Source organism: Platichthys flesus, chromosome 4 (assembly GCF_949316205.1).
Source record: "Platichthys flesus chromosome 4, fPlaFle2.1, whole genome shotgun sequence".
Classification (NCBI taxonomy): Eukaryota; Metazoa; Chordata; class Actinopteri; order Pleuronectiformes; family Pleuronectidae; genus Platichthys; species Platichthys flesus.
Window position 1 is genome coordinate 18,486,262 of NC_084948.1, and position 24,673 is coordinate 18,510,934.

Consider the following 24,673-nt stretch of genomic DNA (forward strand, 5'->3'; position numbering starts at 1 on the left):
TATACAGAGACAAACAACCATTCACACTCACATTCACACCTACGGGCAATTTACAGTTTCCATCAACCATAACCTGGACTGTAGGAGGAAACCCACGCAGACACTCGATACACAGTTCAGGTTCAAACTGATATCTGTGTTGCTGTGAGGCGACAGTGGAACCACTGCACCAACGTGCCACCATCTAATAATGTAATATATATATATATATAGAAATACTGCTTCTGCAGTTTTTCTGCAGAAGCAGAATTTCTACTTTAATGCTTGAAGTCATTATAATTCTAATATCTATCTTTTCACTTATAAATGATTTGGGGAGCCTCTTCTTCCTCCACTGCATCTTTGCAGAGCTGATGTTAGTCGACTGCAGGATCTCACCACACTCAGATATGAATCTTAAATGCTGAAGATGACTTCAGGTGAGAATTTTAATCCGAAGCTTACTGACTCCAGCTGGCCCATCTGTGGGCGAGCTGCAATCTGCCGCTTTTAATGAACTGGCTGCCTGCCCTCTGCAACCAGCACATCTCATTAGCACCATGTCTTCTAAATACTGCGTGGGTGTTCCTCCACCTCCCCTACTACTTGTTTCTTATCTAGTCTCATCCTCTCTCTTTTGTCTTCTGCTCTAATCTTTTCTCTTTTATCTTGTGCTGCTTCACCTCCCTCCGACCTCTGCGCTCTCTTTCTTTATCACATTTAAAGAAAACTCCAGGAGTCGTACAAATCGTTATTCCACTGCAGCTGCCACAGTGGCATTTTCCATCTATCTTCCTTTGCCCTTTATCTTACATACTGCCTGTGTAATTATATTTTCTCCATCCTTTTCTCCTGTTCTACAATCATCCTGCGCACTCTTTCCTCCAATCTCTTCATCTGTTGAATACAGACACACTGGCCAGAAATCCCTGACTCAGTTTTTTCTCCACACCAATCTTCTCACCCCAACATTACTGCACCTCCACTGCAACCCTTCATCTCCTCTTCTGCTCCTTTGCCTCTTTTCACCTCTATAACTTCAGTGACTGAGCAGACCTCCTGCCCTTTACCTCCCACTGGATCCTTCTCTCCCTCACTTCACATCTTACTCGTCTCCCTCTACTCCATACTTTGCCTCCTCTCCTCCCTTTCATCCCCTCCTCTGGCTGCGCGCTCCGTCAAGAAAGACGGGACTACACATCCATGCGCCCCCTCAGGAGAAGCCTCACGCACAGGGCGGAAAGAGATTTGCATGGCAGGCAGCGGCATGTTCCACAGAGGGAGGGATGGGTCGATGGAGCGAGAACTGAAAGACAGATAGAGAGAGGGAAAGAGTTGTAGGGGAAAGTGTTGGTCTGAATCATTATGCATCAGAAAAGGGAACAAGAAGGAAGAAAAAACACATGTCCTTTGTTATCTCTCCAGTGTGAAATCTCTTTAAGCTCAAAGTCGTCATATGAAGATGTCCCCTAGCTGCAGGACGACCAACACTCACATTATCTATGCATTCAAATCTGAATTTTAATAAATATTCATATTCAAATGTAGTCATGTATATTGTAAATGCATGATACAGTCAATGCCAATGCCATCGAGGAGAAATACAAGCTGTAGGCCAGGCTGCAGAGTGTAAAAGAAGAGCACAATCAAGCATCATGCTCATGAACAGGTTTTTTGGATGTCCTCCCTCCCTTTTTTTATCTCTATAAGGCTGCAGGTCGATGTGTTCTTGAAACATGCATGCAGGATATAGGTCGTATTCATTCTGACACAAATACTGCCTATATGGGCCAGTAAACATCTTAAATTGTGAAAGTAATGAAATGTGTAGAAAATAGCTGTGGTTGTGTGTTGTCATTTGGCCATACCTGCAGAAATATGTAACGACACTGGATGGTTGGAGAGGTGGAAATAAAATCTGTAATTAAATGTGTCAGCACAGGTTATTTTTGTTTCACATGCAGATATATTCACAGAAATTCATTATTGATATATTCTGTGCTCAAGTTTTACTTAAATTATATTTTTAACAACAGCAAATCTTATGGGCACATTCACCAATTTCAACTTTTCAAGCAGTTTTCCCACATTTTACTACCGGTCAGACACCTACACACTCTGTACCTGATAGTGTACCTATAGTGGAGATGAACAACAACAGTTTTACCTGTGTAGCTCATGTTTTTCATAGGCTTGGTAATCAGTAATGCCAAATATCAAAATCACAATTCTAAATTCATAAATCTATCAAACCAAAGACTGGTGCTTAATCAGTTTCATTCACATTCAGGTCAGACACACAAAATTAAAACATGATTCGAGACCACATCTACAAAAACAACTTCAGGAGATGAACATAAGAGATATTGAAAAACAACGATGAATGTTTAAAGGCTTGAAACTTGTATTCACAGTCTTCAGGCACCAGAAGTTCACCTCCGGGCCCCTCTGGTGAAATCTGGATCGTGAATATAGTTCTTATCTGTAGATTTAGACTCTGTTTAAAATAGTTAAATGTGATGTTAAACTCAGATGTATGTTTGTGACACATGCCTGAGAGATATTTTCTCTGTGTTTCCTTAACAGAAGTCCTTCTCTCTCGTGTTGGAGGCTCTGGACTACGATAACGACACAGCAGATTCAGGTGAAGATACAGTTCTCTATGTTTGTGGGCCTGGCGGCTTAGAGGAATTGTGTGTTGATGTTTTTGTCATGAATGTTTCTCCTTCTCCTTGTGCTTCTGTCCTACAAATTGTTTCTCCACCACATCACCAAGGAGTTGAAGTATCAAAATAGCTTTTTCAAGAATCTGGTTGGAAAAAGTTGATAAATCGTCTCCAGCCAAAGTAAACTCTGACTCAGTTAGATTTAGAGCTGTCAGTGCAGTTTGGTTTTTACCTCTGTTTTGTGGTTCTTGGTGATCTTTTACATGTTGTTTTCTAAAGCCTCCTGTTGCGTTATGATGTACGACACAGTAAAACATGTGTCAGGAAGTAAGACAGTGTTCTCCCCATGTCACCAAGAAAAGATTTGTTTTCATCGAGCAACATTTATAAAGGCAACAATGCTGTGAGGGCTTGTTTACGAGAAGTGTGCCTCAACATTGTGAAACAATGTGAAAATATCCTCCGTGTGTTTATGTCTGTGATCGTCAGGGTTAGAGGGTCTTTTATCCAGACCCTTTAATTTCCTGCTCGTCTCCTTGTTGTTTCTCCTCATAATCAGGAAAAGCTCCATGACAGGGAATGTGAGCTGCATGCTATAAAAAGACAAACACACACACACATACACACACACACACACACACACACACACAAGGATGGAGACAGATGTTCGTATGCTTTCCTCATTCCTGTCATGCCACAGACTTCCCTTTCATCCCACCATCCTCTGCCTCGCTCTCAGCCAGGGGAGGGACCGTGGTCGTATCCAAAAGATAGCTGAGATAATGAGAGCTGCACCACAGATCCCTCACCGTCTCTGTGTCCGTCTCTCCCGTCCTCTTCCATCTCTCCTTCCCTTTGTCCTCCAGCACCGCTCTTACATCTTGTTTGCATTATGTGCCGTTTCCACCGGAGCTCACTGACAGCCTTTACATTTGGTCTAAAGCCATTCACTAGGCCGCCGGCTTAGCTCAGCCCAAACACGGGCGTCCTGTAGCAGTCTGAATGGACTTATCAGGCCTGGCTGCTCATCAGAAAGGATTACTGAGCCCGACTGTGTCTCCTTGGAAATAGTGAGAAATACGATGCTCTGTGTGCATCGACACAAAACCTTCACTGAGTTTTGTCAAAATAAAAATGTTGCTAGTGTTAATGTGCAGAGGATTCTCCGGCCTTTGTTTTGTTTACACAGTTTTTGCCCTAATTATTTTCTCTTATGATTAACTCCCCAAAGTATTCACTGAGATCTGTAAAATTAATTTCCAGCCGGATAATAAACAGAAATATCCAGACAAATTGCCAACGGACTAACAGTTTAGCCAGATTATCTAAACCCTCTTACTTGGAAGTGGAACCACAAGAGAGCGTAACTGAAATGTTTCTTATAATACTGTTAGTGTGTGAGTTCAGGAATGTCTCTGTTCTTTTTCATCTAACCTGGGGACTGTTTCATTGAAGTCATTTGTGTGAGCACTATTTAGTTTTGCATTCACTCTCATTAGGCAGTTTATTAAGTACACCTAGCTTAAAGTAATGCAGTCCAACAAAACAACGATTTCATTTTGCTGGAGGTTTACTTAAAGTTTCTCAGGTCTCAGTTTATACTTGCTTTTTTGTTATATACACATTTACTTCATCTTTAACATTTGAAGGACTTTTTGAAGAATTTGAGACCTACATCACTCACATTTGTACAACATTTCTCTGCACATTTATCAAGTAGATGAAAGCATGAAACTGTTGTTTATATACTAACCTTACTAATGAAATTGGGACCCACACATAAAAACACCGCTCCCGTCCCCTATTGTGGTCAGACACTCTACTCAGGGTGTTTTTAATTTTGGCGTTTTTAATGTTTGGGGTAAACACACATCTATTATCTACAGAGTTTCCGTAAGAAACCGCAACTCGTGATGCGAGTTCTCGCTGATCTCATTGGGCGAGAGCATGTGTGTGTGTACACGCGGCTCCAGCCAGGAGGATTACAGCGAAAATTTAGGCTAAAAACAAGGTGTAAATGACAACGTTTCTAATTTAATTTGTCGGGTCTTTATTGAGACCACAGGAGCAGTATGGAGGCTTTTTATGTTTTTTTTCTGCTGTTTGAAGAAGTGGTCCCCAGTTACTACACTTGTATTGGATTTGAACACTGTTTACCCCTGAACCCAGGGTGACTCAAACTCTTCACCCACTCCTCCATCAGAGCAAATAATGTCTGAATTTTCATTTTTGGGTGAACCATCCCTTTAAGGGTCGTGGGGTCGATGGAGCCAATCCCAGCTGACAATTAGTGAGAGGCGAGGTATCACCAGCTGACATACAGAGACAGACAACCATTAACAGTAACATTCACACCTATACAGATGATTTAGTTACATTAACCTAATCTGCTTTATGCTGCTTTTGGACTATAAAGGATCTGGAGTACCCAGCTAAATCCCATGCAAACATAGGTAGAACATACCAAATCCACACAGAAAGTTCCCTCAGGTTCAAACCCAGAACCTTCTTCCTGTGAAGGAACAGTACTAACCACTGTGTCACCGTGCTATGTGTAATCTACTAGAATCATGTTAAAGTAGCAGCAGTTTAATTTCCTCCATATTAACCCTGTGTTAACTTGTGTATAAGGTCATTCTGGGTGCATATCCGCAGCTGTGGTCGCCCATGAGTCAACTGTATTGAGGCAGCACTCGCAACCACAAAATTGCAACCGCCACTGGAGAGAAAGTGGACTTCAATATTAAAGCATTATAATGTAAACCAGCTTGTCTTTAGAATTCAAGACACATGTTTAGACTTTGTGCTTTTATCCAGACGACAGAGAGTTCACTGGAGCTGCAATGGAAACATCACAACAGAAAACAAAATCAAGAATCACTACCTGGTCGATGCATTGGTTTGCAATCATGTATTGATTTCTGTGGAATACAAAGTGGAGTAGAGGTGTGGCCTCTCCTGCAGCTTGTATTTCACAGTTGATATTAGGCAGTGTGGACAATCACCAGAGGCCAGAGAGATTCAAGTGTCTACCTGCAGATACAAACCCTGTAGGTCTCTGAAAGTGTGATTTCAAAGAGGTGTTCATGCTGTTGTTTTTCTCACATCGTAGTCGAGCCTCTCTCACTATCTCTCAGCCTCTCTCTCTGTTCTTGTGTTCACATGTTGTTGGATCTCATTGAATCACATTACAGAGGAAATCAAACTCTGTTATGCACCTTCCCTGCTTTGTTCTCTGCTAATGCGGCTATTTTTTATAGCTTCCGCTGCTCTTCTCCTCTGGCAGAGAAGAGGTGATGATGAAATTAGCCCTTTGACACGCCGGAGTCATAAAATAATGAAAAACCCACAATGCACTGCAGTTGCGTGATGGGTGTTAGGAAAAGTGGGCCCTCAGATTTGACTACATGGCTGAGCTAACAGTTTGCTCAGTGTCCGCTCTGTCCCCATTCCTCTTTTACTCTCTTAAATACACACACACACACACACACACACACACACACACACGCACTCTGGCCAATATGTGCCCCTGTTTTCATTCCTTTGTGTCAAACCACAGTGATCTCATCTCTCCATCAGGCAGTTTGTTATGTGTGTTTGCTAATAGCTGCCTCCCTTCCTCTTTGGCTCTGTTTGCCTCTGTCTCTGTCACACACACACACTGACACACGCACAAATACGCACGCACACACACACACACACACACACACACACACACACACACACACACACACACACACACACACACATACACACACTGTCTCTCCATCACTGACTTACGTCCAACGTGGCTTCCCTTTCCTTTCTGTGTTACTATCTCACAATCTTTCCCTTCATCCTCACCACCATCCCACGCACACACACACACACACACACACACACACACACACACACACATACACATACACACAGACATACACTCGCACACATTTTCTCAATGCTTTGTGTTAATACCCTGTCAGAGGAGATTATAACTGAGTTGGGGGGACAGAGCCTCTGGGAAATCCCCTCCAGGGGTCAGGATCAGCAGCCGCTGCCCCTGGGCCTGGTCTGGTCCTCTCTGGTGCTCGGGCTGGCCCCTCTCTTCCCTGCAGACCCTCGACCCCTTTTGTCTGGTCCTACAGTTGACTCTTGTCTCCATCAATATCCACACACAACCTTTTTGTGGTTTTCTGTTCAAACGCTCACTGTCTAATCAAGCGCCGTGATGATGACTGTTGTACCCAGGAAATCCTGCCCGAGAAACCCTAAACAAATTAAAGGATGAAAGAGTTAAAGAGAAGTTCACTCACAGCGACCGTGAGAAACACATGATTTTCTCTTGTCGTAAAATGTATCTATTTAATGAGCGGTGCATGCAAAGCCGAGAAGTTTAAGCTGCACCCATTTGTATTTTTCATTTTGAACAACTGTACCACCTAAAAAAGGTAACAAACCCACAGGGACTAATCAGTGGAGTCTGCAGTTATCTTCAGCTCCTCAGTGGGTTTAATATCTTTTATTTCATTGTTTGGATTTTACGGCCGCTCTAATCAGAGTTCTTTCTTGCCACGGGCTGTTGTTTTCAGTGAAAAAGCTCTTAAAGCCCACTGTACAGTGACGGCACAGCTGAGTTACAAAGTAAAAGACAAAGAAACCAGCTGGTGAACACAGTGGACAATTTAACAGCTAAAGAGCCACGATGAACTCTGAAAGTACCAGGTGGCCGCGATCATGACATCACATTTATATTAAAGCTGCATCGTAACTGCTGGATTAATTGTGACACATTCACCTCATCAGGTTTTTTACGGCTAATTTATGCTGAATTGATGTACGTGAGATACGTAACCGTCCCTTACTCCCATTCGTCCCTTTCGTTGACATTGACATTGACATTGACATTGACATGGTTGTAAAGCAGGATGTCCACTAGAGGGTTGCACAGAATGAACATCTTACAGAACCATAAACATGGGGACAGTGGAGGAGGTTGTGATAAAGAAATTCTTAAAAAAATGAGGCAAACTGCGTTGAAAGTGTTGATGGTCCAACTTGACAACTCTAAAAGTTGGCCCATTGTTGAAATTTCTTCCCCCAGTCCTATGTTTGTCACTTTGGAACTATTGGCTACACTGCCCCCCCAGGATTTCCGGTGGTAGTGCTTCATTTCGTCAGACAAAGTAAATGCACGGACAGTATATCCTTGTATGAGTATAATGTTGAGCATAAATGAGCCTTTGAGTTGTTTATACATCAAATGCACCAAAAATCGACTTTACTTCTACACATTTCTACAAAGCATGTCTTCCTCTCCTCTTCCTTCAGGCCAATTAATTGAGCGAGTCCTCCTCTCCTCCATGTTGAACCCCGGTGAACAGTGGCAGACACATCGCCACCACGGACGGGTGCTCAGTCTAGAGTACCGTCTTCGCTTCCGCTGTGACTCCAACTACTACGGACCTTACTGCAACAAACTCTGCCGGGCCCGAGACGACTTCTTCGGTCACTTCAACTGCGACCCCAACGGCTCAAAGGTCTGCATGGAGGGCTGGACGGGGCCCGAGTGCAAAGGAGGTGAGATAGGAAACCTAAATCGTTGCTGTGGTAGATGATGTCACTCTATTAGGTCCCTTATACTTTTTGAAATGAGCATTGGTCCTACATGTTTGTTTTGGAAATCAGTCGAAATTTATAGATTTATTAAATTCAACTCATTTAACTCATCGACATCCTTTTCAAAATGTAAAATTTAAGGAAAAGAGTTAAATGAATGTGAAAGGGAAAAATGTGGCTGAAAAATGTGGCTTTAAAAAAGAACATACACACATTTTAAACCAGGCTTCTTTTCATTTCCCTTTTCTGAATCTGAAAACATTTAGATTCCCTGAAATTACTGATATTGATAATTTCAACCCACAAATGAAATGATGATTATTTTCAGTCATTCAAGGCCTCATTGGCCTCACCATTATAGGGAGTCATGGATGATTTGCGTGTCATTTCCCCTCGCACTGGAAGGGGGTTTCCTCTTTAACGATCCTTTCCAGGGTTTCTTAAAAGGCTTTACATGATGGTTTCCTTCTTTTCCTGTCTAATTTGTTCAGGACTGTTTAAAAAAACTTGACCCTATAGTTTATAGCTTCATCTGTGAACCAGTGATAGAATTTCATTTATCTGGAGATGTCTTATTTAGAAACCACGCATTTATGTGCAGTCACGTCAATAAAACTGACAGCCTTCAGGGCTCAGCACTGTCTGTGACTCATCGGCTGGACGACCTCACGGTGTGACCTGGGAGCGCTGCCATCATGTTGTGATGGTAAAAGTGAATGTAGGAAACCGGAGTGGAAACCATGGGGAGCCTGAAGGACATAAAGGACATCCTGCAGCCCTGCCCGTCCATGCCCCGTCTCACTTCATCTGACTTCCTCCTCAGCAGGTTGCTGATTGGGCTGCAGAGAAGCAGGAAGTTTGAAAAATTAGCAGGGCACCTCCGTTACCGCCTGGAGGCTTCTCCTCATGGTGGAGTTTTTACTGTCCGGTTCCATAAATGGAAACTCTGAGTAATTGTTTCGAGGAAACAATGTCACAAAGGAATGCATGAAATGTACATAAAGAACAGATGACACATTCTTTCATTGTTCACTGAAAACACTATGAAGATTGATTGCTAATTAATCATCTCTTCTCTATCCAGGTTTAATGTAATTGTTGGGTGACAACAGAATGTATTTTCTGTGCAGTGACACAAAGAATCATTGTTGTAATCATGATTAATGATTGTTAAAGATGAATTATTGTTTCTAACAGCTCTATTTGTGTGTGTGTGTGCCGGTTGTGTTCACAGCGGTGTGCAAGCAGGGCTGTCATCAGGTCCACGGCTCCTGTAGTGAACCAGGAGAATGCAAGTAAGTCAGAAGGTTACTCAAAGGAGTTTTATCATTTCCACCACCATTCAAGGTTTAATGACATAATTCTGACCAAAGTGTCACAATGTACAAAGTCAAACCATCATGGATTAAATGTGACGCGGAGTCGACTCATCAGTCACAACAAGATAACCTCACATTTTAACGGTACACTGCAGTGTGGTTCGGTATTCTGAACAAGAAGCAGTTAAGACTGCTGTAATTTATTGAACCCTTTCTCAACTCTGATGGTGCCTATTCTTTCTCGGCCGGCTAAAATGCTGTATTGATTTTTGTTGTTGTTTTTAAACCTCAACCTGAGATATCGACACTGAGGCTGGAATCCAGTGAAATCCTTCAGCAAAAGGCAGGTTCTGGCTGAACTGATGGATTTTCTACACGCTAAAATCTCTGTAGTAATTGTTAAAGCAATAAACTCCCTTCATAAATACCCCGACTGAAGCGAAGAGGAGCACATAACATGTTAAATGATGTATTTGTTGTAAGTGTAGCTCTCTGGTTGAGCTGTGGAAGAGACCCCCCCCAGGGAGCAAGATTAAGATTAAGATGCATTTATTTATCCCAAACACATGCACAGACATGCAAAGGCACACTCATGCAGGTAGGGAAATTGAATCTCTGCTTTTGACCCATCTGGTGCAGGACACACAGAGCAGTGAGCGACCATGTACGGCGCTCGGGAGCAGATGTTGGGGGAGTAAGGTGCCTTGCTCAGGGGCACTAGACAGGGTAGGGAGACTCTTGGATTTTTGGACAGATCAATCCAGGTTCATCTTTTGTTGTCTCTCCGTGGAGTCGAACAAGAGACGAACCAGAGACCTTCTCTGCCCATAGTCCAAGTTTCTGCCACTAGACAACCGCCTCTCCAGCAAGCTACATAGACTAACATTAGTGAATGTTCCTCAAGCATCAACAGGTTGAACAGCAATATAGGAAAAGTTACAAAAGATAGAATAACAAAGCTTCTCTGTCATCATCCGTTATAGTAATACAACAGCAGCAACAGGTACAATATGCACCTGAAATGACTTTTGCAATTTAGTCTCAACTTTAAAACTTTGAAACTGAAATCAATATTTGAAGAATAAATTGAAACTGCCCAAACAGATCAGACTCCGTCTCTGGTCTCTGATGAATCTGTGATTCATACAACATGGGACAGCAAAGTTTGGCTTTAGTTTGTTTTCTGTCTACTAAGTTAACTTTTTCTTTCACAGCATGGAGCTTATTCTGTGGTACAGTTACTATTAGTCCTCTCAATATGACAAGCGTCTCTGTGCTCGCATCCTCCAGGTGTCATTACGGCTGGAAAGGTCCCCTGTGTGACCAGTGTGTGACGTTCCCCGGCTGTGTGTACGGCAGGTGCACCGAGCCCTGGCAGTGTGTGTGTGACGTCAACTGGGGAGGACTGCTCTGTGACAAAGGTCAGATAACTGTTATACTGCAAGCATAAAAATGACTGAACGTTTTCATTTTGTAATGAGTGGGTTGAAATGATCTTTATCAGTTATCTGACTGTTTCTGTTCAATTCAACAACCGGAGCTGCGAGTATCCAGGGCACTGCACCTGCTGACAAATGCAAATGATCCTCACTTAAACATCCCACATCCCATTCTGTTGAAAATGAACAGAAGATGATCTATGTTTTTTACTAGTTGAAAATGTGTGCCCTTATGGCATATATATATATTTTTTACTCTCTGTGAACCTAAAAGTATAAAATGAATTTAAATTGGACGTTGCTCTTGAAATTCACGAACACATTGATGGGCTCATTAGTGCAGAGTCATGAACGAGTCACTGAGGCAAATACTGAGGTACTTCACATGCTGGGAACACCAGGGTGAATGTCTATAGTCATATTAGTGTTATAAGCGCTTTTCGTGATGACAGCAGCATATTTCTGTTCTGGGCTGGACTGGGGGAAGAAATCTGTGTTGGCCCTTTAGCCCAGAATCCCCATCAGATTGATTATTTATCGATACCGGCACAGAGCCTAAAGGGGAAGGTGGTTAAAGATGTAGAAAGATGTTGATTGCCGGTCCAGTCCTGTTTCTGTTCCAACTGGATACAGACCAGTTTCTCCACAGCTAAATTCCATAAGTATGGATCTGTGTTCCCTTTGTGAGGAAGAGAAAACGTCAGTGTAGTGTTTACTGGTCTAAACCTCAGTGTTTGTGTGTGTATGTGTGTGTGTGTGTGTGTTAGACAGGGGAAGTGTGTCAGCCGTTCTCTTCCCGCACCTTCTGATCTTCAGTATGAATTATGACCAAAAAACTCCCTCTGGGTCTCACTCTCCACTCTGAAACGTTTTCCAACAAACTTTATCAACGTTCCTCCAACTTTATCCCTGAATAAGACCTACCACCTCCCACTTCTGTCCCAGTGTGGGAGCTGCTGGGATCTGGGAGCCAAACAAATGCCCACGGGACAGTGCATTGTGCAGAGGAAAGGTGATAGCCTCGGGTAAGGTGAGTGTGAGCGCTCTTAGCTAGGTGGGGTCCTAAGCTGTTTCACAGTCGGCTCAGAAACCATGTGGTGAGACAAAGAGACTGTGGGCACCGAGGAGATCATTAGAGAAACTAGAGCTTTAATCAACCTCAACACTGGAGAACACAGGCCCTGCAGCTACTGGCCTGCACAGTCAGCACACTGAGCCAACCTGGATACACTGGTGTGTCTGTGTGTGCGTGTGTGTGTGTTTCCTGAGCCAAAGTCATGCAAAGTGAACCTGGAAAACACGCTCCAATCATATATTTTGAATCGTTTCAGATCTGAACTACTGTGGCACCCACCAGCCCTGTAAAAATGCTGGGACCTGCACCAACACGGAGCCAAACGAGTACAAGTGTGAGTGCCAGGACGGTTTCAGAGGACGTAACTGTGACATTGGTGAGTGTGGACCCTGAAAATCAATGCAGTTAAATACTGCCTGTGGATACAGCAGAGATACAGAAAGGGTTAACACGATGTGAAGGGAGCAAAAGCTTTGTTGTTCATTCTACACCACTTATTTATATTTGACTATTAACTGTAAGTGCCTGTGTTGGTGTCTTGGGTCATTCAATTTCATCCTGTTTTCTTCACCTCCGACATCTCCTTCTGTCGACAGTGGAACACGCGTGTTTGTCGTCCCCATGTATGAACGATGCCACATGTGTGGAAGATCCAAACGGCTTCAGCTGCATCTGCACCGACGTCTGGACCGGAAACACCTGCACTGAAGGTGACTGGCACACACACACACACACACACACACACACACACACACACACATACACACACACACACAACCGTCACTTACACACACAACTTAGAGAATGGGAGATTGTCTGTGATGGTTGTTATTGGATAAAAGCCAGTGAGTGACTCTAATCAGTCCGACAAAGGAATCTAAATTAGCCAGAGCACAAACAGTATCAACAGCAATCAGGGATGTGTCGTCCTCTGTCTCGCCCCCGGTGTGTCTGGTGTGTGTGTGTGTGTGTGTGTGTGTGTGTGTGTGTGTGTAAATGGTCTGTATTTATAGTCTTGCTGACCAATCATAGCACATCACAGTACAAGTCACATTCAACCATCCACACAGTGCTGCTATACACCATTTATACACCCTGGGCACAGCTGTATGGGGCAAAGTGGGGCTCAGTATATTGCCCGAGTACTGGGGGAGTGGTGGATTGAACCACTGACCTTCTGGTTAGTGGATAACCAGCTCTTCCTCCAGCCACAGCTATGTGTGTTTGTGTGTGAGTGTGTGTGTGTGTGTGTGTGTGTGTGCGTGTGTGTGAGTGAGTGCTAAATCAGGTCAATCAAGGTTTTATTTTCTAATGGTTGAGTATCGTAGGCTCTCTTAAGATGTAACATATCGCCCCAGATATGTCCTGGTTTTATCTGCTGTGGACTAATGTGTCACAAGCACTTAAGTGTGACCCTTCATATTGTGTTCAATTGCGACTGAAGTGGTATTATACTCTTAGTGTAGAGAAACGTAAAGCAGATGCAGGTAATATTCAGGTTCTCTACTGTCCACAACAAGGCAAAGGATTATCGCAAAAATTGAAGTCACACCACTTACATTCAAAAAAGTGCAAAGAATGATGAGTATCAGCAGCCCACAGCTCCTCTTCCTCAGGATCATACCAATCTCACACAGACAAGAGAACACTACAAGAATAAAGTTGTATCACATATGTGAGAATTTGTGCAGCAACATCCGGTTCCCCTGCGATGTGTGTGTGTGTGTGTGTGCATTTTTGAAAAAAGCAAATGAAAGTTATGTAATCCCATTTTGTTTTCTCTGTGAGGAGACTGATGCCACTGCTAACCAAAAGAACAATACACAACTGTGTGTGTGTTTAGAACAGGAATGATGACATGTTGTTGTTGGCATTTGTCTGAGTCAGTGTTGGTAACATTAGTTTGTTTTTTATTACAAATATTTGTCTCTTAAATGTCCCCATCAGGCTCCACACTCCCAGCATTTAACAAAGGCTTTCTTTAAAGAAAAATAGACTCAAAGCCAAACCCCCCAGAAAAACCCTGATGCTATTATATTGTCTCAGACTCTGTAATAAAGGCATCTTTAAAAAACAATATATTACTAAAGGTTCTTGACAACCGTTGCTTTTGCTTTTTGAATGACACAAAGGAGAATTTAGAAGTTTACTTAAAAAGCTGAGCAGTTTACTATAAGTCAATTTGAGAATTCATACAAAAACAGGGAAGCATCCTCTAGAAGACGATGCCCTGAAATATAAAACACACACAGTTATTGTAGGAGTCTTAAAACAACACAAAGATTCCCATGAGTTGTCAGGACTGGTCGACCAGCACCGATCTCTACACACCACGTCACTGCTGCCATCAGCCCTCACACTGTGCTTACATCTCCCCATTCCATGTTTTGAAGTAGGGATAAGGGTCAGACATGTTTCTGGCCACAAAGTAACGACTGAACCGTCACAACAGTCTGTCTCGGGTTCGATTGTGTGGTCATCTGTCTCTGTGTGTGTGTGTGTGTGTTTGTGTGTGTGTGTGTGTGCCTTATTTGCAGTGGGTCTAAACTGCAGTGGTCGGTCAGGGTTGTGTGTGACAGACACAGTCAGTCGTCGGCATGTTAACACGTCAACGAGAAGCATTTTTTATCAGAGAAAGAGAGAGAACAAGAAGAGGCAGAGGAGGAGGAGGACAAACAGAGAAGTGAAGCACTTTATTTGGGCTTTTGGTTGGTCACTCGTGCTTGTTGTTGCACAAGTGTCGTTCTATCTCTGTCCCTGTTGTGTTGGGTTTTGTTGTGTTGGGTTGTGGAGGGATCTTCGGGGAAAACACACAGTGAGAGGACCGACTGGCTTGCAGGGAATGACGACCAAAACCACAACACCGCCAACAACACAGCCCTGCTATCAGACCACATTAACATATGCTGTGGGGTCCAAAATATTTATATATGTATATATACATATACTGTATACATCCCTATATTAATTAAAGGCTTCTCTGTTTGTTATGAATTCTCTGCATAGTTATGGGAGACTTGCCGATCGCATGACGGGGTTATGGCTCTTCGGGGTTGGACATGGGGTCAGGAGGATGGAAAATGATTGTGGTGCAGGGTTAGGTAAATGAAGAAAGGTTGTGAGAGAGACACAGAGCCGTTGAGTGAGAAACGTACCCCACAGAAATATGCATGGGAAATGTTGTGATGCCACTACTACACAAATATGCCATGTGTAATAGGAAGTTATGCATGGTTAACCCCATAAACGGGGAGCCCTCTCTCTATCTGTGTGTGCTCTTTTCTTCTCCTCTGTTTCTAATTCGCTCCCGGTGCAGTGGAACCAGGCGTGGCTGCTCGGTTTCGCTATTTCTGTTTCAACCCAATGTCTTTCTCTTCTCCCGTCCTCCTCCTCCTCTCCTTCATTTTAGTTCCCTCGTTCCCTCCCTGCTCTCTGGGAACGGCTGGAGGTGTGGGCCATGTATGTGCAGCCGATGATTGTATTTATCAGTGTTTGCACAGAAACCAGAGCAGCAGAAAGCAGAATGAAAACACCGGCTACCAAAGCATCCGCATACCAGCGCTACGTTTCAGCTCAGACATGTGCACATCACACACATTTAAAATCCCTTCTTCATATTCACACACACATTCCCACTACGCAGACCAGTATCTCATGTTGGATGGCTTCTCTTCCTCTCCACAGCGGTGAGGCAGTGTGATCGGAGCCCTTGTGGACGAGGAGCGACGTGCGAGGAGACTCCTGGAGGTTACAGATGTCTCTGCCCGCCTGGATGGACTGGCAGGACGTGTCAGCTGGGTCAGTGGGTCAGAATTAAACAGCTCTGACTTCAGTGGAATTTTACATGTATAATACATATATGCATGTAGGTCACTGCTGATGAATATTGTTGCCTTCATTGTCATCTATAAGATACACATAGATATTTCAAACAACAAATTCCTGAACTCGGTAGAAATCTGCTTTACTAGTAAATAAGGAAAGCAGAAAGGACTTCTACTACCAATCGAGACAAAGATGCAAAATGTCAGTAGATTGTTGATCGACTCAAAGCAATATCGCCCGGCTGTCACAAAAAAGGAGATTCCCAACTTCCTGTCCAGAGTTGAGATTCTTGGCCTTCTCGTTTAGCTCCATCAAGGTCCATTTAGCAGCGGATCCGGAGCTTTTCAATCAGAAGACCTCAGAAGAGTTTTCTCTCTGAATCTGTAAACGGGACCTGCAGTAAGCGAGCTGCAGATAGTAAAGACCTGCTGCGAGAGCTGCTATTTAAATTATTGTGTTTTCAAATCGCACTTATTTCAACACCACACTTCCTTGGGCCTTTAACAATACACATGCCAAGTATGAAGTGGATAAGATGAACGTTTCTGGAGAATGCTCTCCAGATACAGATAGAAGTTTTTGGGACTATATATTAGATACAGCAGGTGATTGTATTTGCTGTTTTGGATTAATTTGCTGTGATGTATAGTTGTATATACTGACAAAGATCACCTCCATTAATATTGTGATAGTGATGAAAAGCTAAAGGAAATGTAAGCAACGCAAAAAACAGTGATAACAGTGACAACAGCGTTATTTAGATGAAGAATCATCAGTTATTAGATTTTTATACAGTGCAAGAACTCGGGATAGTTTAAAGAAGTGTTTAAAATGGAAATTCGTTCCTGAGAGTTGTTGAAAAGGAGAAGCTCACTCTTATCTTATCAGATTCAGACACAAGGGATTTTAATGCAGACAAACAAGGTGGCACAGTCATTACCAATGATCCCATGCAGCTCAATTAAAGCAACACTTCACCAGACACAGCACCTTCATCAGGGGATAAGACTACTTAGTTTCACTCAAGAGTGAAAAACATATTGAAGCCTTGAGTGTCTGGGTTTTCTTTTACAGGATTTGTGGTAAAGATTTCCTCTCTTGGAGCAAGAGAGTAGATTGTGAATCAGTTTAAATAACAGGCATTTGATATACACAACTGACTGTAAAAATAATTAAAAAAATAGTTAAGTTCGATCTCAGCCTGACAGATCTCAAATCATCTTTGGGTAATCATTTTTAATCTTTAACAAATGTCTCAACAGTTCTTGCAGTTTTCTATTAGTGAGAGAATTTGATGTCTATCATCTTCAAATGGATCTAATCTTAGGACTTTTAACTCTAATCCTGTAAAACGGAAATTCATCCAAGTTGTAGCCTAATACACAGACAGATGCTTTCAAAAGCTGCAAAAGGCAGTGTTTTAATTGATTTGAGATGAAATATGCACAAATTAAAGAAGCAGTACAAGCCAGAGGCGTGTTTATTCTCCTATCTGCCCATCCTGACTGTGAATCCGTTTTCTATAAAGGCCCTGTCACGGCCACACTCGCTCATATTGACAAGTGTGCTCCCACAGGGTTAGAAGTAGAGCAGAGGGAGTGTAGTCCACAATCAGGTGACGCACACACACACACAGTGTATAGTCACATACAAAGGCTCGGGGGTTATGAAGTAAAAACACAGACATATTTCAGGATGGCAGCCTCTCCTGCTCCTCTGTGTTACAGTGATATGTCACTCTGACACTTGATAATCCCCCGTAGTTCCACATCACAGGTCACCAGCTCACATTATAACACACTCACACACACACGTACAGCTTTCCAACACGAGTGATAAAAGTCTTTATAGCCTGAGCCGATAGGGAAAGCATCAGTGGAGCCCCAAATGGGGAAAAGCAATTATAGCTTCTATCAGTTTCATTCTTTTATTAGGCGACTTGTGTCCCAACATTTTCTCTTTTTCCAGGCAAATTCCCTGAGCTTTTTCCATAGATAACAACCTAACACACACACACACACACACACAGTGCTCCATCCTAATAGGTCTCTCGCTGATGGTAACAGGTTTAGATTACCTATAACTGACCGACTACTTCCTCTTTATTCATCCAGCGTTTCTTTCTAATCCTCCTCCTCTGCTATCAGAGCCGGGCCCTCAGGGCTTCCTGGCTTTAACACTCCCAGTAGGACAGAGGATGGGAATAAGCTCAACTTAACAGAAGAAAGGGGGGGGGGGGGGGGCAGTGCATAAAGAAAGAAGATGTGAGAAGATATATGTGAAGTTGAGTCTCATTTCCATGGGACGTTTCTTAGATGTAGGGCTGGTTATGAGTTATGCGGCAAGATTATATATGTATTGATATATATATCGGCCTTCTGCGTTCAAGGCAATACAGTTCATTTCAACCAGAGCCAACAGAGACACGTACCCAGGGGCGTTGTAAGGGGCTTCGGGGGCCCCAGGCGAAAGGGACCTAAGGGGGCCCTTCAGTGAACCCAAACGAACCCCAAAAAAATCTCTCTAAAATGTTGTTGCCATGGACTTGCATAAACAGCTGCTCTCGGGGGCCCCTCTCAGCTCATGGCCCCAGGCAATTGTCTGTTGTGGCTACCCTGTTTGAACTCCTCTGGGTTTACTTCCCCTCAAAAAACATGCATACTATTTCTACATGAACTCCTAATGCTGTCATTGACTGTGGCACAATTTATACTCGATAATCCAACTGATTCTGACTGAGCCATTTTTTCACACTATCGCTGAATCAATTAACAAGATGGGGACATAGAGGTTTAGTACAAGGGCCTTTGTCTCCAAAATAGATAATATAAGAAGGACAAATTTCCCAGAAGGGATTAATAAAATGCCCTTAAATCCATTTTAAATCAGGTATGAGCTCCTCTGTTGGTTTCACTAATTGGCAATTTAAACTCCCCTCCCCTCATCAACCAACTCATTTAATTTCAGCTGATTTCAATGGAAATGTTTAATTTCTCATGATAACTTATATATGACCTATTGTCATACCAATTATACGTGCTTAGTGCTTCCACATCCGGCAGTCTTCATAATAATTATACTGTCCCACATTTCAATATACACAAGGCACCACTAACAGCTGCAATATGGTTAATAAGCAAATTATCAGTTGGAAATGAAAAGATTCACTAACAGTTAAGATCCATTAATTTTCTCATGATGTGGCTTCAGCTTTAAACAGGTAAAAATGTTGTGTATGTTATCGTTTGTTATTTGAAGTCGTCTTAGAAACGCTGTCCTCTTTCCTTTGTCCCCGTAGACACCAATGAGTGTGAAATTAATATCTGTGTTCACGCCCGCTCTTGTCGCAACCTGATCGGTGGATACCTGTGTGACTGCCTCCCTGGATGGACGGGTCCTAACTGTGACATCAGTGAGTATAAAAGAGAACGACAGAAACAAAATGACAGGAGAGGAGAGGAGTGGTGGCAGGTGCCACTGTGGCAGGTATTGAAACATGGGGGACCTCTGTGGATTGTGTTAAAACAGCCAGTTCCCCTGCAGTCCCCGAGAGCACGAGATCACTTTATTCCAACTCCAGTTCTATCAATCATCTGTCACAGCGTTCCACTGAAATGCACTAAAATATGTAACACAACAACAATAAAGTGTGCGAAACGTGTGTTTTTCACAATCTCTGCATGTCATGTTCCGACTACACTTTGTGTGTTGTTGTTTACATCCATACTGTGTCTGTGTGAGCGTTTAATATCTCTTCTCTGCTTCCTCTGGTTTCTAGGGAACAGCAGCTGTCAGGGTTTGTGTTTGAATGGAGGACGTTGTGAGGTGAGTCTGCTCCGCCTTTGTTTAAATTCCCTGTCATCTCTGCATATCAAATATCATATCACTGGCCCTCAGTTCTTTACACTGGTCATCTTCTTTGTATCATTCATTATCTGCAAGTGGAAAATAATACGATTTATGTTAATATCGTGAACCCAATTCAAGAAATGCAGCACACTCTAGAGCTTATTTTGCCTCAGGCCGTGTGCAGTATTTATTCTCGAATGTGTCATAGCCTGAAGCAGACTCATCGTTTTCCTTCTCCAGTGCCTCTTTCCACCAACTCACACAATCATTGCTCTGTCAATCTCACCTCTGTCCCATCAGGACCAGGTGTCGGGGTCCAGATGCTGGTGTCCGCCTGGTTTCTTGGGGAAATATTGTCAAAATGGTCCGAGTCCATGTCTCAGCGCCCCCTGTCTCCACGGGGGACAGTGTGTGGAGAGGGATGGAAAGATGGTCACTTGCAACTGTCCCATGGGATTCTCAGGGACCTTCTGTGAGGTTGGTCATCCCTTCATAGATTTATAGATTAGTTTAATCACACGCAGAATAAATATATAAATTGAACGGACATTCTGTAATAAAAGTTAAATTGATAATATGTCAGGTTCAATTATTTACTGTCATAAATGTCTGGCAAACATGAAACAAACCAGAATGAGCAAGTTAAAAAGAGTCGTACAAAATGAAAGTAAATAAAATAAATAATTAAACTAAAAATTTTACAATAATTGCATTTTCAATTACATGTTTTAATTGAATCTTGAAAACTCACACTGAAAACAAATAATCTCTTAACCAGTTGAGGCAAAGATAACCATTAAACTTGAATGATCATTTGCGGTGTCCGATTTTCATACGGTCAAGGATTTGTCAAACTGTAAAGCTATAGGAAGAATAATGAGCCTTTCTTTTCCTTATCATTTTATTCCGTACATCACTCCAGGTGGTGTTGGATCTGTGCAATCCCAATCCTTGCCAGCAGGGGGTGACCTGTCACAGCACCGAAGGCAGGTACACGTGTGCCTGTCCTGACGGTTATAGTGGTAACGAGTGCGCAACCCTAAAAAATCCCTGTATAGGTCAACACTGTCCAGGTAAGACAAATTAAATGAAGGTTTGTCTTAAATAGGTCAAATGTTAAATGTCGGTCTGATCCTTGTCATCTCTCCACGTGTGCAGGTGCCATGTCTGACACGCCACACGGGGCCCTCAGCTTCTACATGATCCTGGTGGGCGTCTTAGCATTAGTGACCGTCTGTGGCTGCGCTGCCTGCGCCTTCATCCTCTCCCACTTCCATCGCAAGCGGAAAAAGCAGCAGGCCGTCCCGCAGGAAGAAGGCATCAACAACCAGAGGGAGTTTGTCAACCTCATCAGAAACGTGGACCGTCCCGTGCCCCTCCTGCCGCCCGCCGCCCCTCCCACGCAACCCCTCGCCCCCGCCCCTGTCTCACGCTGCTACGAGGAGATTGAACTGACCCTGCCGCCCTCCCCGGCCCCCTCGCACCAGTCGCCCGCGCTGAAGCCCGCCCACGCTCCCAAACTGGACATTTCCAACCGCGACAGGGAGAAGTTGAACCGCTTCCACTTCTCGGACAACCAGGAACTGGAGGTCTGACCTTTGACCTCTGAGGCATCCAAGGAGATTTTTTAAATTTTTTTTTTTTACGTCCTCCGCACTCTTTCGCTCACAGGGCCCTGTGTCCAGATGCTGCCACTATATCATAGTTGCAGTTATGAAAACGAGACAACCCTTTGACCTTTACGTGCTCAGATGGCCGACACTTGAGAAGCAAAGGCTGCTAAGAGGAGGGGTCAAAAGTCTTACTTCGTCTCTTTTACGTCGTCTATTTTGACGACTGTGAGAAGCAGCGAATGCACAATGTTTGACTGAAAGACTCTTCAGGCTCTTGAATTAATGTGGAGACGTGAAGAGTGGAGTGCCTGACGTGCTGCGGAGAGGAAACAGAGGATCATCCTCTGCAGGAGCCTCTCAACTTGTTTCCTGGTCCATGATGCCACGATGACGGGGGTTCAGACCCCCATTTCTGTTTCAGACTGAACTCAGACAGACCGAGCAATGAACGGATTGTTTATTTAACACAGTGTGTTTCTGTGTCTGGTTGTTCGTAAGTGTGTGTGTATGTGTGAGTGTGAGCGAGAAAGAGAGAGTGTATAATATGAGTGTGTGTGAGGGGGGAAAAAGAAAACAAGGTGATATACTTGTGAAAAGAGAGTGCATACTCCTGAACTTCTGAAAAACTGTTTTTTCTAACTATACACTGTTGCCTGCATTGTCTCTGTGATACTACAGTATGTTAAAGATGTATGATTGTTTCATACCTGAGTGTAAAATAGCTTTTTGTACATAAATATATTGTACATATTGATGCTCTTTTTGTACTGTGGTCTGGTCTGAAATCATTTCTTTACTACTTTGCTCTATTTGTCCCAGTTCACTTTCCCTCTGGAGCAAACAGCACATGTGGGTTGTAATAAAGGAGCATTTACCGACCCTATCCTATTGTTTATTGCCTGTAATCATTCATCTCCACAGTTGGCGGTAGAGGGAGGAGTCAGTGCTGCAAAGATAAAGATAACTGTGGTTTTTGCAAGACAGACCAAAACGTTTCATGCCCTTTTTAAATAAAAAGTGTTATTTGTGATTCTATTTAAAGGCTAGTTATTAATATCATTGTTCAAGGCCAGAGCACGAATGAATGAATGGATGAATGAAACAAGGACTTTTTTCTCATTTGCTGTAGTTTGTAAATGAAGGAGAACTTCAGTTGTCAGAATCTTGAAATGTACCCAGAAGTGGGTGCGACTTCACATTTTGCTCCAAACAGTGTTCACATCTGAAACACGATACACTTAAAAAGTGCTTCCACAGTTTCATTGGAAACCAGTTTGTAAAATATTAAATATATAGAAATGTTGTTATTACACTTTCAATATTGCCCTTTTTCTGAATATTCAAATTGTATTCATTGAAGCAGCCATGGACAAAGGTAATTTAGAAAATTGTTCTCACTGTACGCCAATTTTATTTATATTTTCTTTAGACTCTTTACAATCTATATGACAAATGTAATCTATATTTTGATCCTGGAGCTGGATAAGAACAATTAAAGAAACCTAATGAAAGACATCATTATTGCTTCGATATACAGGTTTAAATGAGTATGATTTTGGGACCCGTCTTAAATAGGTAAGAGGAGTTAGGGGGGATAATTAGTCAAACGTGTAGCAGTAAAACAATACCATTAGTTAAAATATATAAATAGTGTCAAGACTGTGTCAAATTGTTGTAACTACTGTTGTGTGAGCATAATTATCAGATGCTAAAAGATATAATTGTCAAACTGAGGGAGGGAGGATATTTCAGGATAAAATGTGGCCGCTGTCAGTGGGTCACACTGTCTCTCTCTCTCTCTCTCTCTCTCTCTCTCCGTCTCTTACTGATAAATGTTCACATAAACACTGATGGGTACAGAGCCGGCACCTGATTGACTCCATTCTTCCCAAATGACTGTGATTATAATAAACTTTGGAAGTTTGCAACACTTTCAGGGTTATGACAGAGGTTGGCTTAAGAGGGAAACTGTTGCCAGTTAGAGTAAAACCATTTGAATTAAAGTTAGTGATATTATCGTATTTACAATGATATAGTATTTACAGTGACTGCAGTTCAGACAGTGCTCAATATATCAAAGCATATAAGAACAAATATTAAAAAGTATTTATCTGGTATTGTGGTCTGTGTAAGTTCATACGTGTCAGGCCGATGATGGAACAATAATGTAGTGTAGTAGTAAGTAGTGGTTTAGTGTATGAATGTGTGTAAGAGGAAGGCGTTTGTGTTAGGGCAGTGTAAAGTGACTTCGAGGTCACTGAAGCGACAATTAACGTGCAAATGGATCTAACAAATGTGACCTCTGGCCTCCGCAAACAGCAACAGTCTGGAAATGAACGCAGGCTTCCTGTCGCCACCCTGGTGAGGAGGAAATGTAGGAAACAGAGTTTAGACACACATGAATACACAACTGTACGTATGAGACACTTTCTACACCTGCTGTGAGGCCCAGGATGTCAGACCACTGCTCACAGATTGGAAAGTTGACCTCCAGCTAAGAGTTGACTGCTCCTCAGTCAAAACATCCCAGAGTTCCGATATGTATAAATTCTAAATAACATATATATATATTATTCTAAGTGATATTATTCTATCACTGGATCATTATTATTGATCCATTTATTTAATATTTACATGTAAATTGGACTTATAATGTTACAATTGTTCAAGGTAAAGCAAATTTGACTGTTTGATGCAGCATTGAGTATAATCTGTAATGTTATATATTATGTATTATATGATTATTATATGTTTTGTGGGTAAAATCTGAAATTAAAACTAGCTACTGCAGCATTTCCCTCCAAAATGTAGTGGAGGAGAAGTATCCAGGAACATGGATGATTAATCAGTATAAGTACCTTCATTTGTATATATACATGTATTAGATATATTCGTAAATGTAATCTGGATCTTTTTTCAATATTGCTTTCCAGTACTGGTGTTAGTATTTAGTTTAATTAGGGCCGAGCACTGGCAGGCACTTACAGAGAGTGAGGCCCCATTGAAATTTTAGGGATTATTATTATTCAGGCAAATTAATTTTTTTAGAGGGCTTTAACATGCTCAAATTCTTAGCAAAATTTACAGAAAATTAGAAAGTGGTGAAAATGTACTTATTCTGGAAGAAATTGGTGTTTTGGTTTTGTGCGGCGCCAATATATAGCCAGCCGTGATCGTATAGTGGTTAGTACTCTGCGTTGTGGCCGCAGCAACCCCGGTTCGAATCCGGGTCACGGCAGCAATTTTCAAGAACTGAGATAACTAATTAAGGTAGACGGTGAAACCGGAACAATCTCCTGTAGTAGACGTAAGA

General features: G+C 42.5%; 1 protein-coding gene and 1 non-coding gene across 2 annotated transcripts in view; both read left to right on the forward strand.

Moving 5' to 3' along the window:
* The window catches only part of LOC133951335 (protein jagged-1b), a 42,736-nt gene extending 20,276 nt beyond the window's left edge, over positions 1-22,460 (forward strand). The window contains exons 3-14 of the mRNA XM_062385213.1: positions 2,566-2,623; positions 7,953-8,201; positions 9,475-9,535; positions 10,850-10,980; positions 12,330-12,449; positions 12,670-12,783; positions 15,758-15,871; positions 19,197-19,310; positions 19,677-19,723; positions 20,048-20,224; positions 20,670-20,820; positions 20,906-22,460. Coding sequence (XP_062241197.1) covers positions 2,566-2,623; positions 7,953-8,201; positions 9,475-9,535; positions 10,850-10,980; positions 12,330-12,449; positions 12,670-12,783; positions 15,758-15,871; positions 19,197-19,310; positions 19,677-19,723; positions 20,048-20,224; positions 20,670-20,820; positions 20,906-21,342 — 1,773 coding nt within the window. The 3' untranslated portion in view covers positions 21,343-22,460. The remainder of the gene's footprint in view (positions 1-2,565; positions 2,624-7,952; positions 8,202-9,474; positions 9,536-10,849; positions 10,981-12,329; positions 12,450-12,669; positions 12,784-15,757; positions 15,872-19,196; positions 19,311-19,676; positions 19,724-20,047; positions 20,225-20,669; positions 20,821-20,905) is intronic.
* Positions 22,461-24,526: 2,066 nt separating this feature from the next.
* trnah-gug (transfer RNA histidin (anticodon GUG)) lies at positions 24,527-24,598 on the forward strand. The gene has a single exon. It is a non-coding gene; the product is annotated as a tRNA-His (tRNA).
* Positions 24,599-24,673: the final 75 nt, after the last annotated feature.